General features: G+C 34.5%; 2 protein-coding genes and 1 long non-coding RNA gene across 4 annotated transcripts; 2 read left to right on the top strand and 1 right to left on the bottom strand.

Moving 5' to 3' along the window:
- Nucleotides 1–3,731: 3,731 nt before the first annotated feature.
- On the top strand, nt 3,732–4,942 carry LOC125846380 (uncharacterized). Its single transcript, XM_049525786.1, has one exon. The coding sequence runs from the start codon at nt 3,883–3,885 to the stop codon at nt 4,693–4,695; it is 813 nt and encodes a 270-aa protein (XP_049381743.1). The 5' UTR covers nt 3,732–3,882; the 3' UTR covers nt 4,696–4,942.
- A 3,825-nt stretch (nt 4,943–8,767) lies between these two features.
- LOC125846352 (transcription factor GTE7-like) lies at nt 8,768–11,497 on the top strand. Its single transcript, XM_049525749.1, has 3 exons — nt 8,768–10,666; nt 10,764–10,944; nt 11,026–11,497. The coding sequence occupies exons 1-3, from the start codon at nt 9,158–9,160 to the stop codon at nt 11,112–11,114; spliced, it is 1,779 nt and encodes a 592-aa protein (XP_049381706.1). The 5' UTR covers nt 8,768–9,157; the 3' UTR covers nt 11,115–11,497.
- LOC125846406 (uncharacterized) lies at nt 10,695–16,118 on the bottom strand. 2 transcript variants are annotated; one of them, XR_007444358.1, is made up of 3 exons: nt 12,300–16,118; nt 12,063–12,217; nt 10,695–11,110 (listed from the first exon to the last, which is right to left on the bottom strand). It is a non-coding gene; the product is annotated as an uncharacterized LOC125846406 (long non-coding RNA). The 2 variants fall into 2 exon arrangements; XR_007444357.1 differs by having other exon boundaries at nt 10,695–11,998; nt 12,087–12,217.
- Nucleotides 16,119–16,161: the final 43 nt, after the last annotated feature.

Below are 16,161 nucleotides of genomic sequence, written 5' to 3'. Positions count from 1 at the left end.
TTACTACTTGAGCAATCCCTCTCATCTCTTGTTTATGACTTGTGAGAGGAAAGTGTTCTTTCTGGAATTGTAGTAGTGTCTGTGGTGTAGCTTCTATTAATTTTTCTGGTCGTTGTGCTTGTATGCGGTGGGCCAAAAAAATTATGATTTGCATGTGAAATAGAACAAACGAAAAAAGCACCTTTTTGCTAGTTTCACATGCAATGGTAGCTTCAGGATTCTTCCTTTCTTGTTTACAATCAAATTGAACCAAAAAGAAAATGACATATAATAACTGCAGCAGTTGGTAAAGTATTATTATATATAATAAGAGTCACCAGCTTTTTTTTATTCCTGGGTACGTCCAGTCACACTTGATAGTTAATTTGTTCGTGTTTATAACGAGTAATATATATTCGTCACCCTTAATAGCAACAATTTTATTAGTCTCGGAGTTTGAATTTTTTTGATATTTTATAGTATCGTCACCTTTTTGTCAAGTAGCCAAGAAGATATACACGTACTCTCACAAGTTTGAATTTTAGTAACATCGTGTCAATATTAATGACATTTTTAGTCTATGATCAAGAAGATAATGATTCAAGTAGCTAGTGTCATGATTTTAAATTCTCTCTTAATTATACATAGGGTAGCGGGTAGGGAAAAGGAGAAATAAGGAGAGGATTATGAGATGGGAAATCGATCCTCATCGGTCATCAATAAAAGGTGCAAATATACAATCAACTAAACTATTAGGATCTATCTCATAATTTTAGTTACCTTAACAAATAACGACCATACTTGGATTTCCTGGTCCACTTTTGGTTATGTAAAAATGAAAGGAAGATAAAAAAAAAAAAAAAGGGAATCGTCATCTTTTCCTTGTAAACTTGTTGAACGAATCGTTAGATTCTAATTTCTAAGTCAATTTGGGTCGAAGATCAAATTTCACATATCAGACAAAAATATATTAATATGAGATAGTGCAATATTTTCAAACTTTCCTGCTCCATTCAAAGTTTCATATCCACTAATTTCCCAAATTTAAGGACTAAGATTACGGGGAGTTTTTTCTTCTTTCTGAACAACTTAAATTATAGCAGGGAAAAAATTAATTTACTGTCCTCTACGCTCCCCAGTAACATTCACACTATCAACTTACTTGATGTTTACATTAAATTACATGAATTTAATTTTGAATTATATCAAATATGAACATTTATTTTTAATACAGTGAATGAATAGAGGAAAGCGTGAGTAATATTCATAAACATTATCTTCAATTTTTATTTGAAGTTTCTAATGGGACAGTTAAAAAGTACAGAACAACTCAAACAATAGTATCATATGTTTGAACTTTAATGATCTCTAGATTACTGCTTTCCAGTTGTCGTCAATAGTACCATTCACTCATTAAATATGAGATTTTCATTACAAAAAAGGACGAACATGAATGTGACAGGATGTAAGAGTTTTCACTTTTTTGGATTCAAGTTCAGGTAAAATCTTAATTCATATTCATACCACATCATATTTAATAAAATAAAAATATATATATCAATTACCTTAGTTTGAATAAAAAAAAGTATATGTTCAAATACTTATAATCAAACTATTGATATAATATAAATAACTTTTTGACAGATAATGAAAAGAGAGGGGAAAAAAAAACGGAAAATGTAAATGTACCTTTATTGACTAGGAATATTCTAATTTGTGTTAAAAAAGAATGGATTTATATTTTTCTTTTTGTAGTAAAGGTTTTACTCTAAGTCACTGACGGCAGAAATTGAGGAAGTGGATTCCATTACTTTAATGTTTTTAAAAGATTAGCTGGCGCTCTTTTTTTCAAATCCTAAACCAATTAACATTTGAGAATTTAAAAGGATTTTTGCGAATCAATTCTTAGAGTTAATTTGATTAATTTTTAAAATTGAATTGGTTTACACTAATATGATATTTTAAATTTATATATTTTTAAAAATATTTAAATTAAATTATTTCTAATTATAATAAAATAATATAATTTTTATACGAAATGCTAACATGATGAGACGGAGGGAGTAACAAAATATTTTTGATTTTATTTGGTGGAATATAGACTAGATTCAAAGACTAGTTGTAAGATGTTTGGGTGGAGCCTTGTGTTTACGTGGGGCAACGCACGCCCATTTCCCATCAACTGTCCATATCTTTTTGTCTCCTAATTTCTGTTTTTCAATTTTAAATTTCGTACGTCAAAATCTTAGATATCGTTTGAATTTGGTTTACCTTTAATATTTCAAATAATTTGAGAAAATTAGGTCCTGTATGCTATCAGCTTTACAATCAAGAAAACATTTATACTTATTTTTGAAAAACATTTACCTTCCTCAGCGATTATGATTTAGAAAATATTGACAATCCTTTAAAGGGACTAGAATATATTAATCAAATATTTGAATTATGATTCGTTTTATGTTAATATTAATAAAGTATATTTATTATATTTGTAGCTTAATTTTACTAAAAAAAAAAGTATGCATGTATTTTCAAAGATTCATTACATAAATAAGTTAATTCACTAAAATATGTCACATTATCTTCAACAAGCTATAAAATCACATACACGTTTTATTGAAGTTAATGTATATAATTGAATAAGGTGATTTTTTTAAAATAAAAATTGATGATTTTTTCTTTTTTGGTTTTGTACAAAAATTAGTTTATATTTTGTAACCAAATCTCATTAGAGAAAGGTTCTTTAATTTTTCCAAAGTCCAGAAAAAGAATTTAGGTGAACGAAACATTTGCAAGAATTTCCAAAAAATCTTTAAAAGATTTCGAAAATAAATGTCATCTAAAATATATCCCATTTGCTACCATAAACGACAAAACTTCATGTCCAATTGTCAATAGGTGATATAATAATAGAGTACACGAAGAAAATAATTATATTAGTGTATAAACCTTAAATTTTGAATTTGAAGATTGCAAAAAGAATAGTCCTCGTCACTCTTTATTACTATTTTACTTTTGAATGAATATCAATCAAAGGAACTGTCCACATCATTCTAAAGGAAAATAAATACTCTTCTATCTATCAATACTTGTCCACTATTAATTTTACACAAAGAAACTATAAATAAAATAATAATTTTATTATATCACTCTTTAAATATAGTAAATTAATATTTTGAAAAATATAATAAAGAAATAATTATAATTAATAATAAGAATAAATTATAAATTAAGTATAAAATTATCTATTAATTTAATAGACAAGTATTATTAAACATCCCAAAATAGTAAAATATATAACTATTGTTCAAAGGGTGAAGTAGTATAAATAGTCCATCCATTCACTTTGACTTATACTTTATCCTAAAATAGATTTTCATTTTTACTTATTACTTTTAATATATTAAGAAAATACAACTATATTTTCTATGTTTTACCCTTGGTATTAATTACATTTTTTCCAAATTATTTTTTAATAATAAAATACATATTTCCATAATTATTTTTTTAATGAATATACCAAGTTAAATAGTGATAATTAAAAATAAACAAATGAAATATTCACCATTAAACTCTAAATTAAATTCTTAATTCCGATACCATTCTCAGAACAAAAACTCCCCTTATATTTCTCAAATTTACTAGAGTGGGCCATCACTCCGTGGGCCCACGACGCGCAAATCAGTTTCCGTGTGGACCCTCTTAGTAATCCTTTAAAGATCAAACTCTCTAATTCTAAAAGCCCCAACTACTACTATCACTCTACACATGTATCGCCGCACAGGTACTACACTCATAATAATCTCTCTCATCTAAACATAAAAAAAAAAATTAAAAAGAAAATCCCCAAAATACCAAACCCTCTCTCTTCTCGCTTGAATTTTGGCGGCGGCGGCGGCAGCAATGGAGAATCAAAAGGTTAAGCTAATGTGTAGCTATGGTGGAAAAATCCAGCTTCGTCCTCACGATCATCAACTCTCCTATGTTGGCGGCGATACCAAAATCCTCACTGTTGATCGGAACGTCAAGTTTTCCGATGTAGCTGCAAAGGTGAATTGTCTTTGTAATTGCAACGCGGAGGTTTTTATAAAGTACCAGTTGCCTGGCGAAGATCTCGATGCACTTGTTTCTCTTATCGATGATGACGATGTTGAGCAAATGATGGTTGAATATGATCGCATGCAGAAAGTTTCCACAAAACCCGCTAGGTTAAGGCTTTTCCTCTTTTACCCGATTCGTTTACCAGAATCGCCGTTGAATCCGGATTTTTTATTCGGATTCGATAAAGATTACAACCCGAACCCGAGTTCAACGGCAACAGAGGATCTTCTGCAATTGCAATTCCCCGAAAATTCAGGATTGGATATGTCAAAAAATGAGGGAAGCGGAGTGATTGCAGTTCCGAAAATAGTTTGTAGTGACAGCAGCAGCAGCAGCTTGTTGGTGAAGAATCATTACACACAAGGGTTACGTGAAAGGCACGTGAACGGTGGGGCCTATGGTAATGCGGTGCAGATGGTTTACGGGGTACCACTGATGACTGGTGGGTATCACACTGGGTTTGGGCAGTTGGGAGTAGTGGCTGCAGGTGGTGGCCAATATATGGACCAGCCTGTCTACAATTTTGTGCCTGCAGTGACTTCGGTGATGGTCCCAGATCAGCACAAGATGATTGTGTCTACAACTGATACTCTCAGCCGTGAAATCAAAGGTTGATCAGAACGTATCGTAACAGAGGTCATCATATCACCTTCATCCTTTTTTTTTTTTTTTTTTTTTTTTTCTTCTTTCCTTTTTTGGGTCAACATTGGTGAATTCTAAAATGGTACATAGAGTAAATAGCGACTGCTTTCTTTTTCCATTGTCATTTACTAAGGTGTTTGTTTACTCTTTGATATGTGTAATGAATTTTTACCCCTTTTATGGAGTATATGTTTCCCATTATGTACATAATTATCATCATTCGTTAGGAGTACAATTTTTCCCCTGACAAAAAAAAGCTTGAGGTTGTTTTCTTCTTTCTTTTTTTGATACTTTATGGTGGTCCTATCTGTGGCGACAGCTACGATCTCTTACATATCATTAATGGAGCCACTGCAAGCGCTACAGCTTTTTCTTGTTCCTGCTTTTCCCTTTAATTAGTAAAGTTTGTTTATTCGTGAGCTACAAGCTGGATTATTATTTTTCTGTTACATAATTAACTGAGTTTTACAGGTCACTAGAAATGGCTGAATATGACGATTCAAATTATTGTAGATGATAATGTAGAAATTGTACGCAATGCTTGTTAACCAATTAAGTAAAGAAAAAAATTGGAAGTTATAATTAGGTATAGAGTGGTGATGCAATCATCAGACCCTAGCTACTTGTAGGTAGGAACCAGGAATGAAACGCAAGCCACCTACTTGCTATCGTATGGTACAAGTAAATTCTATAGCTTTATGATCTGTTTTAATATTCAGATCAAGTTTTCCAGATTAGGTAACTATTCTGCTTTCATTAGTCTAACTAAGAGTATATGATCAGTGTACAATTATTTTTTTTCCAGTTTCAATATTATTTCCTGCATTAGATGGATTCTCTTGATAGGTGACGACCCCAACTCTGCCTAGGAGTTGGCCTTGTGCATATTTAGGATCAACCCATTAAAGTACTTCAACTATTTGATGTTGGCCCAGAAAATCTTTTTTTTAAACTAGATGCCTATCCGTGAAATACCATGTCAATTGTGTCATCAAATGCTAATATAGACCTGATTAGGCTAATAATTTAAAACAAAGTTGAAGTGTTTTCCTTTTTAAATAAGTTTAGATATTGAGTTCATTGTTTAAATAGTTATTGAAAAATTGGTCAACCTAAGTGATTTGTTATACTAAAATTACTAGCTAATTAATCTTCTGTTATTTCAGTTGAAAGTCTCACTCAAATAAAAAAAAGTAATATCGTATATATTCAATTATTCTTTGATGATGTGGCCCTGATTTTTAAAACCAAAAAAGGAAGAAAAAAAAAACCATTTTAATATGAGATAAACATTAGGGTGAGTCATTTAGCAAAGTTGCACTCTATCATTTTGATTTGGGAAATCGATAAGAGGTCTGTCTCCCCCTTATTTTGTGGCTTCATTGATAAATGCTGGCCTAAGAGTTCTTCTTTTTCTCTTCTCTTTAGCTGTCCTTTTTGCTTTTATGTCTACAAAAATTATCTCTTTAGTTTTTCCATCATTTATTTAGGCTACGGTTGTAAATAAATTAAAAAAAGAAAGAAAGTAGAGGATAGAAAGAGAAGGATATTGGATAACTAGACCCTGACCTTTTTGCAATTTTTATTTATGCTTTGTCACAAACAAAATATTCCTTGTGTAATTCACAAGCTGGTTAGTCCATAGAGGTAGAATAACATTGGGGAAATGTTTCCAAAATAATGATTTAGTAGTTGCAACTTCATCTAAATGAAACAATACAATTTAGATGATTATGCATGATCATGTATAACTTGCAGACATGGTTAAGTAATGAAATAAATTTTATTTGAAAGACGCATGTCATTGGTCATTGTATATTGCACTAGGCCTGGGCAAATAATTTAACTTCCAAAAGAATTTTGAGTATTGAGTTGTGCAATTTTCTAAAAATCTTTCATCCAGAGAACCAACATTGCTTACTCATTTACCTTCATGCTTCTTAATAGCTCTCAGAATTCTGTATTTATGCCTAATATATTAGGCTTCCACCATGCTCAAACAGAAACGGATAAATTGGCAATTAGGTTACTGATTTGCTGTTCATTTAACTACCATTACATTTGCTCTCACTCTTTCAAGTCAATCATGTTTGATACATTCCACATAGCGGGATACATAGCGTTGTGCACGGGATACATGCGGAATACATAGCGTTTGATATATTCCACATAGCGAAATACATAGCTTTGTGCACGGGATACATGCGGGATACATAGGTAAATAAGGGATTTTTGAAATAAGTAGGGATAAATGGATATTAAGGTAAGTAAAGGAGTGTAGTTAAGTAATTTGTCCTAGAAGGATTAACCTAAACAACAGCCTACCCCAATCACTTAAACTAAAATATAGCCACCAAACGTATGATATATATAAGTGTATAATCTTTGTATATCAACTTGAAAAGGAAAACACCAAAACCAAACTCTTTGGGTAAAGATCCAAAAGATAATGGACTCCTTTATCTCGCACGCTCATCTTATGTTATGGCCCAATACAAGTGGATTCTCCTTACTCATTCACATTTTTGCCGCTCATAACAAATAAGGCATAAATTTATATTTTCATACCATAATAGGCCATAAGTAATGCCCGCACATTACTTATGGAAAGATGAGGAACGTTGCTTAGACTATTGAATGAGCAATCAATAAGATACCATTCAGGCTTCAGCGCATTAAAGAAACAAAATCTCTGAGGCTGTACACTTTTGAAAAATAAAGAAGCAAAGTCTCTTAAGGTTGTACACTTTTGAAAAAAGTTGCTTAGCCCATTTGGACGTCCTTTTTATTGGAATGATAGAAGCAAGTTTGATTATTTTTGCTGCTTCCAATTGTCTTTCACAACACTTTCTGGTGATAAAGTCAATGCTACCTACCCCATGAAGATTTGGTAGGACCAACCTTTCTAATTAAAGCACATTTGGTCACAAACTCCCAATTAGTTGCTATACTTTTCTTGCATAAACTCCTTTTCATTCTATAAATGCACAAAGGTGCCACAAGAAAACCATGTGAAAGGTTAATTAGATATGCCTCTTTGTTTGTTTTGTTTATTGTTTCTTCTTTTGCTTTCCGGATTTATTTTCAATTTTTCCTTCAACAAAGAAAGTGACTTTATATGATGATAGTAACAATTGATCGAGTGACCATATGAGAAATCAATTCTTTGATTTACTTTTCCCAAACTCAAAAAATCGAAAAAGTTCAAAATTTGAAAAATGAAATGCAATAATATTGAGTTGACGATTTATAAATTTTAATGACATTAAAAAAGCAAAAAATAAAATAAAAAAACATCTCTAAGGGATACCTCCACGATATTGAAGTCGCCGGACTGAGCCTATGAGATTAGAGTTCCAGTATGATTACAATTTAACTATACATTCACATTGCCTGGCTGTAGTTTATCTCATTATAATAAAAAATAGTTAATGAAATGAATTATGTGCTAGGTTTAATACAAGTAAATTAAGCAAGGATTATCTACCTTAAGAACATTTAAGTTATTCGACAATTATTTTACAATATACTCCCTCTGTTTCATATTAACTGAATTTTTGAGGCAATGAACACATACTAAAAAATAAAAATAATCAAAGACATAATTTTTAATACGTGTATATCGCCTCAAAAATTCAGTTAATATGAAATAGCGGGAGTATATGATTTCACACATTCATCTAGAAGGAAAAAAAAACACAAAAGGAAATGTGAAGTGTGATCATGAAAATAATGGGGATTGCACATGTGAATTAAATTTTTAGCACCAATAACGGTGCTGACCTGGCAATACAATTAATCAAAAAAATAGAAAAGATAATCCCGGATTTAGGCGGGTAGAAAATTCCGCTAAATTTTATAAAGCGCAATAAAAAAAAAAGAAGAAGATATTTTCGACGGTCGAATGGACCCCACCTAATAATACGTCATCAACTCGCCACCTCACCTCCGAGTTGTAAGGCTCAATTTTTTTGTAATCTCCGAAAACTTGAAACCAAAATTTACTTTTCCCACCAAAAGGCACAAACAGTTGCCTTTATCTATCCCCACGTGTACGTAACGTAAATCTAGGCCGTCCATGACAGGTGGGCAAGGTCAGTATAGTGGGCAGCGTAAAGGATAAATCTCAACCCTATGATTTTCAATCGAGGGCTCATAAACTGCCCGAAACAGAAACGGGGTAGATCTTATTGCCTTTAAGAGGAGATCATGGCCTTCAAGAATTTCATCACTCAGGTTCAAGAGGGTCATCGAAACCCTTACCTTCTTCCCCTTTGCTTATTCTCAATTTCTCATTCGGTGAAGAAATAATTTCTTATATTTTCTCCTGGCGGCAATTCAATTTCCCGGCAATACAGTTATGGGCTCCCGCCATTTTCTCGCCGGAGATTAATTGGCGGAGTTTTCAAGCTCTATTTAAAACCCCTAACCTTCTATGGCATCAGCTGTTTTGACCGGCAGAAATGAACCGCACTGGGATAAACCGAATGCCTATAAAAGGAAATATACAACTAATCCCACTGCTCATTCTCAGCTCCACAGTCGATTCAACCCTAACCCTAACCCCAATTATAACCTTCAAAAATTTTCAACCATGTCCCATCTTCGGCAAGTCAATGATCCACTCCCAAGGGCTGCTCCGTCTCCGGCAATAATGGCTAGCAATAATGTGCCGTTCAATTGGAAACCAAATGCCGTTGATGATGGAACCGACTCATTTCACAGAGTGTATGTGACTTTCAATTTGGCTTCTTATTCGAGAAGCGAGTTGAAGGACCTTAAGAAGAGGCTAAGCTCTGATCTAGATCGGGTCCAAGGACTTCTAGACAGGATCGAAACTCAAGATTTCGTCCCCAGGACATCTTTTCATGCCAGAGAAGTCATACAGCCACCGATGGCACCACCGCCTCAATCGGCATTGCCCCCCAATGTCAGTAGGCAGCATCGCCAACCTGATTTAGTTGGTAAAAAGAGCAAGAAGCACGCTGGAAAAAAGAGACCAAGAACATTAGACTTGGGGAAAGATCCTGAACGGCCAGTAGTGGTGGAAGGCGATAAGTTCTTTGTAAATATGATGAAGACGTGCCGGCAGATATTGGTAAAAATAATGAAGAAAAAATACGGGCGTGTGTTTAATGCACCAGTGGATGTTAAGGGTTTGAATCTTTATGACTATCATGATTTCATCAAGCATCCCATGGATCTCGGAACTGTGAAATCAAGACTGGACAAAAATGAGTACAGAACGCCACAAGATTTTGCAGCTGATGTGAGGCTTACATTCACCAATGCCATGACTTATAACCCAAAAGGCCAGTATGTGCATATTGCGGCTGAGGAGTATCTTGGTATCTTTGAAGAGATGTTCAAACCAGCGTATGAGAAGTATGAAGCTGAGCACCATAAAGTTGCCACTATTATGCAGGTGAATCACCAGAAGAATCTGTCTCAGCCTGCACCAAATGCTAAGCGTCCACCGTTGCCAGTTGTAAAGAAATCAGGATCTGTGCGGTCACATTCTACTTTGTTGAATCAACATCAATCTCATATCCACTCTTTCAGTGCACCCGATGCACCTTTTTTTGCAACCCCTGCTTCAAAATCTCCTCTACAGCCTGTTGTTGAGATGACTAGGTCAGCTAAGATGCCCAAGCTGAAGGCTAAGGATCCGAACAAAAGGCTTATGACCGAAGGTGAAAGGGACAAGTTAGGGAATGAGTTGCAGAATCTTCCCCCAGAGAATATGGAACATGTCGTGCAAATTGTGAAGAGGAAATTCCCTAATCTTACACAGGATGGGAATGAGGTTGAGCTCGACCTTGAGATCATGGACAATGAAACACTGTGGGAACTGGATAGATATGTTATTTCCCATAAGGAGGCTATGAGCAAGATTGAGAGACCAGGAGTCACAGAAAATGCCGCTGCCGTACTGCTCAACAAGGTAAAGAAATCATATGGTTTTTTTTCCCCATACATTTGTTAAGTAACTCTATATTGTGCCATGTGTGCTGATCACCATGTTGCTTTTTGTAAATAAGTCGCCTGAGAAGGCACCAACACCAGAACATGCAATGCCTGAAATCAAGAAAGTGGACGTTGTGGAGGAGGATGTTGATATTGGTGAGGAAATACCAGGTGAAAACTTTCCTCCTGTGCAGATCGACAAGGATCCGAGCAGCTCTAGCGGCTCAAGTTCTGGCAGTGGTTCTTCTTCCGGTGGTATAACTTTTTCTTTCTTTAGTTCATTCTGGTTAACAAGTGTGATGGTATATTTACTTTTGCCATGGTTAATATTTACAGATTCAGGAAGTTCTTCTGGGAGTGATTCTGATGAGGATAGTGTACAGTCACCTTATGTTGAAGCAGCACAAGAAGCTCCTACAACCTAAGCCATTAATGGGTTTGAATAGTGCTATGGTGCTTCTGTTAGTATTTTCTCTGGCTGCTTTTTGTGCATCTGTTTTAGCAGCACAGAAGATATCACAGTTTGGCTGGGTTTTAGCTTTTAAGAAGTATGACTAGTTCAAGATTAGGAAATTGAGAGGTTTTAGCTAACTACAGAGTAGTGGTAGGTAGGATGTTACAAATGGGGGACTGACAACAAACATTTTGGGTTTATTTTTTGCTTGTATACAGAACACCTGCTGATTCAGTGTTTAGTAAGGATAGAAGAAGTAACTTGTACAGTGCAGACTGATGACTGAGTTTGTAGAACAAAGCTGTAGTCTCTATGAACCCCAAGAAGTAATCTCATATGGATCTTCTGTTTCAACTTCTTATTTCTTTACTGCTTTTACTTTGACATTGTTCTCTAGCTCTGATGAAGTGAACACACTTCTATATGAAAAGACAATTAGCACAAATTTGAAACAGCCAAACAAACATAATACTGATGTAATGTATCAAGAATCCCTGGAACTCAAGCAATTCAAATTTACTGAATCGCCTGCTTTGGGAAAATAAAACAAAGATTTTGTGTTTTGCTGTTCAATATAAGAAGTAATTTTGAGCAACAATTAGTGTTCTGGCTACATTTTTAAAAAGCATCTCTAAGTGCATTTTTCACAACAACAAAAGAATACTTTTAAGCAAAAATTGTTTTTGTTCTAGCTTCTGAAAACAATTTTTACTACTCTCGAAGTACTTGACCAAATATCTCATTTGCAAATGTCTTTTCACTTCATGAAAACCAACTGGCAATATTAGATGTGTGTGGAGAAAGCTCCAACGGATTGGTTCAATGGTCCATAGCCTCAAAAATCATTAAGCCACACTAGTAAAACATCAGCAAAGAAGATTCAGTAAGTGTCTTTGCAAGGGAAAAAGATGACATATACCTGAACCTTGGTGGAACCTCCTACCACATGGAAAAGAGAAACTAGCTCTTCTAACTCAAGAGGCTGCTACGAGACTTCTTGTCTCAGAAATTTGCTCTTTTTGATGCCAAATGCCCGGTGACAGTACTTGCTCCATATTCCATAGTTCACTTTACCTGGAGTTGTTTCACTTGTGAGGATAAGAGAAGTGCTAATGGGATATGTTAGTTTTAAAGACTCATTTCAAAGGCAAGAGACCTGGACCAAAGTTTTGTTTGGGTCACTGTTGCTGTTCAACATGCACCCTTCTGTTGAGCACTCCATTGAGCATATGCCTTTTCTTATCCTGTCCTTATGAATGCTATTCACACTGTTGACTTAACCTGTCAACTCTTATTTTTTCACACGAAGAATCTATACCTTTCATTTTTGATAGAATTCAGTTGGATAACCTCCTAGTCGGATCCAACTTGTCATGGTAACAACGGGACTTCAGTTTCCAGGCTTCTGAACTAGTCTGAGATAGCACCACCAAGGAGGAGTTAACATAAGTGATTTAATAGAAACACGTTGGATGACAGGCAACGACATAGCTTCAAAAGTTCTAAATTAAGACCTTGAGAAAATAATACAAGTAATAGATGGAACCTTTAGTTGACACACTAAATGAGTTCTCTAATAGTGCCCCAAAAGGGAGGTGGGGAATGGTAAACCGTAAATCTGCTCAGTCTTTCAGTCCTAAATACAAATGTTATTCTGTTATTGAAGAATTAGGAGCCAGTTCAGTGCCTGCCCATCCCAACAAAAGATGACTATGCATAAGGGATCTTGCAAGCAAGTTCGTAGAAACTGATAGCATCAAGTACCCTATTTTGGAGAGTGTATTTATGAAGAGTTGTAAGACTACAGTTGTTTCCTTCTGAGTGATGCAATGAGTAAGTGACAAAATGGATAACATTATTCACAACCAATAGAGTTCTGAATATAGGATATCCTGGATCATCACGATATTTACTAGCAAAGCCCTGCAGATAAAAAATCAGAAAAGCATATCCACTAATCAATGCAGTCAACACACATCTTTAAACTCCATGAACTGCTCCCGCTCCCAAATCCTAAAGACTATAGGCACTGTGATTACAAATTCATTTCATATTGGTCTCACAAATCACATCAAGCAAGATGTTTATTCACTGAAAAGCCCAAAATTACATAGTTTTCTTGCTTGTTTGAGTAATAGGAAGAAGATTTTTCAATCCTGCTAAAAATATGTAGGATTTTCAGGAAAACAAAATGACATTCCTTTGATCAGAAATAAAGAGACATATCAAAATCTTGATGGTTGAAGCCGAGATAGACAGGAGAGGAAGTTGCCAACTATCAAACACATCCCCTACCAAAAGTTTAGGAGTTATAATACTTATATACAAGAAAGTTATGAAAGGGCATGGATACTTCTGGCGACTGGAATGTTGAAAACATAGTAAATATGGTCAGCTAACCAATATTTGCAATACCCAGGTCCAAATTTTCATGGGCATTGTGGGAAAACCCTGTATGTGCTTACTGTTTGATGCAAATAAGATGCCGCACTATTGCAGTTAATATTAAGGGGAGATTTACAAATCGAAACCAGAAATTTCTTCTGAAATATGTATTTGTTAATAACTGGCAACTTAATTTAGTTGACATACAACGTGACTTACGAGCGTTCTTGTCTGATTATGCCTTTTTGTTATATACTGTATATACCAGGCAATACTTTACAGTGAACAGTTTTTTCACAAAGCTGTTTAAACTTTGCGCAACACATTCAAATACACTTCTACACAGGGGCGGAGGCAGCATATACCTAGGGGGTTCATCCGAACACCCTTGGCGGAAAATATTACTATTTATACATGATTAAAATTATTTTTTAGGTATGTATAATAGATGTCGAACCCACTTCCACTAGTTCGTGTGTTTACTTCTCAGATTTTGAACCCCCTTATTAAAAATTCTGGCCCCGCCACTGCTTCTACATGAAAGTAAATGATGCTAATGGGAAAAATAATCACTACACAGATCGACTGCAGTTGTTAGTATGCTGAGTCAATACATATACTGTTGATGAAGAGAACCATGTAAAACATGACAAGAAGTTAGACCTGCTCAAAGGTAGGAAATGGTAAAAGGATTTGTTCAAGATGTCTAGAGATAGAATAGATCCCCAACCTATCTTGTGATAAGTATCTAACGTCAGCAAAGATCATTGTTGAATTTGTCAATCATAATGGTTTCTCTTAGGAACAGAAGCAGAAAATAGGTAAATGAAATTTTATGAGTCCATAGCTTCTAAGCTGAAGAATGAAAACATCAGGAAGGGAGTTTTCTTCTATAAGAATAAAACAAATACTAGGCAGATTAGGCTTAAAAACTTGTTAAAAAGACTTCTATTCATATTTCCATTTCTCAACCTTCTACTCCAACATCTGAGACAAAGAGACCATGATGACCCACCTAATAACATAGGTTACTGGACTACAAGGAACGAACCAACCTGAACAAACTTCAATTTCTCAGAACACTGGAATGACTGGGCCTTTGAAATCTATGATACTGATAACCTAATCCTATTCTAAGAGAATTTGTTGATTGGTATCAAGCATGTTATTGAGCCACTTTGACATTTTTCACTTTACCCTTTAGTTCTTTCCTGTGTTGCAACAAAACTCAAATAAGACTCATAAATTTTACTCATACACACTTCATCTAAATTAAGAACCTGTTCCCTCTTAGCTTTCAGAATGACACTGCCAAAAATATATTGTTCACGAAAATCCCACATGTAGTCTTCCTCATTTAGTGCTGGCAAGAAACAAAAAATTATGGAATCATTCAATCCCAGGAAAGCACAGGTTTATAGAACTAACTAGGAAAAGATAGATTCCGGATTAGAAGTGAAAAGTGTTTGCTATTCCCTCAAGTAAAACATAGCATTCAGATTTATTTGAATGAGGTGAGACAAATCAACGAAATTTATGATGTCAAAAACATCATGTATGGTCGACATGACCAAACTACAGAATCGTAGTTACACTTGTTGGATGGTAACAAGATGCTTCAGCAGCATCATAAGTACCTCTTTTGTCAACCATGTACTTTGAAGGGAGTAAGATCCTTCTCAATCCATTAGATCTTCCACTTATTTTCACGAACACTGAACATAAACAACCTAAGAACTAGTCTCAAACCTGTGTTCCGAAATCCCGAATGGGTTGATGATTTCTGAACACGTTTAGTTATTATCTACTGTCATTGATAAAATCAGATGGAAACACTGCTTTGGCCTTGAATCAACCAGTTCTTTTTTTCCCCTAAATTTCAACAACAATTTAACTATAAACGTTGTAACTCATACTGCATTTATTTAAATTCTAATTACGCCATAATTCACCGCAGTTAACCTTCTCTGAATAAAACACCTCCATCTGTTTGGGAAGGAGAGATTGTTATGTAAGATAATAGAAGCTAATTAATGTAAAATTAGCACGAGTCATGGGAAACTCGTCCTGGGTGGATCACAGATCATTGATGAACACCATATCACATTAGATCCGTGACTGAAGAACCCTAAAGCTTACAAAAAGGACTAAATACTTTAACACCAATAGAGAAATTAGCAGATCGCATGGTAAAATCCTCAAAAAGGAGTAGATGCAGGAAAACATACCTTAAATTTGACTTGACGCTGCAAGGAAAATTCCACATGAATCTCCAAATCAACCTTCAAAAAACTATCTACTCTACATATCTAAAATCAAATGACCAAATAGAACTCTACAAATAGATGCTTGATAAAAGCTATACCCAGCTCACGCACAACATAAGGTGGAAAATTTAATTTAGTAGTCATTTATTTATTTTAACCAATTAAGTAGGAATTTTCATTTTCGTAAACTGAAAACAAAACAGATTACGCATAATCGAAACCTGATTTTCCTCATCACTGATATTAGGTAAGGACCATTTTTAAGATAAAATTTTCTTGTGTGTGGTGGAATTAAACTGACTGAATTTTATTTTATTTTATTTTCTCTTGCCTCTTGTCTTCTGCTGAAGGCAGAAATAAGGAGGA

Source organism: Solanum stenotomum, chromosome 12, assembly GCF_019186545.1.
Source record: "Solanum stenotomum isolate F172 chromosome 12, ASM1918654v1, whole genome shotgun sequence".
Lineage (NCBI taxonomy): Eukaryota > Viridiplantae > Streptophyta > Magnoliopsida > Solanales > Solanaceae > Solanum > Solanum stenotomum.
Note: the sequence above shows the minus strand (reverse complement) of the source record. Positions and strands in the feature narration are given on the sequence as shown.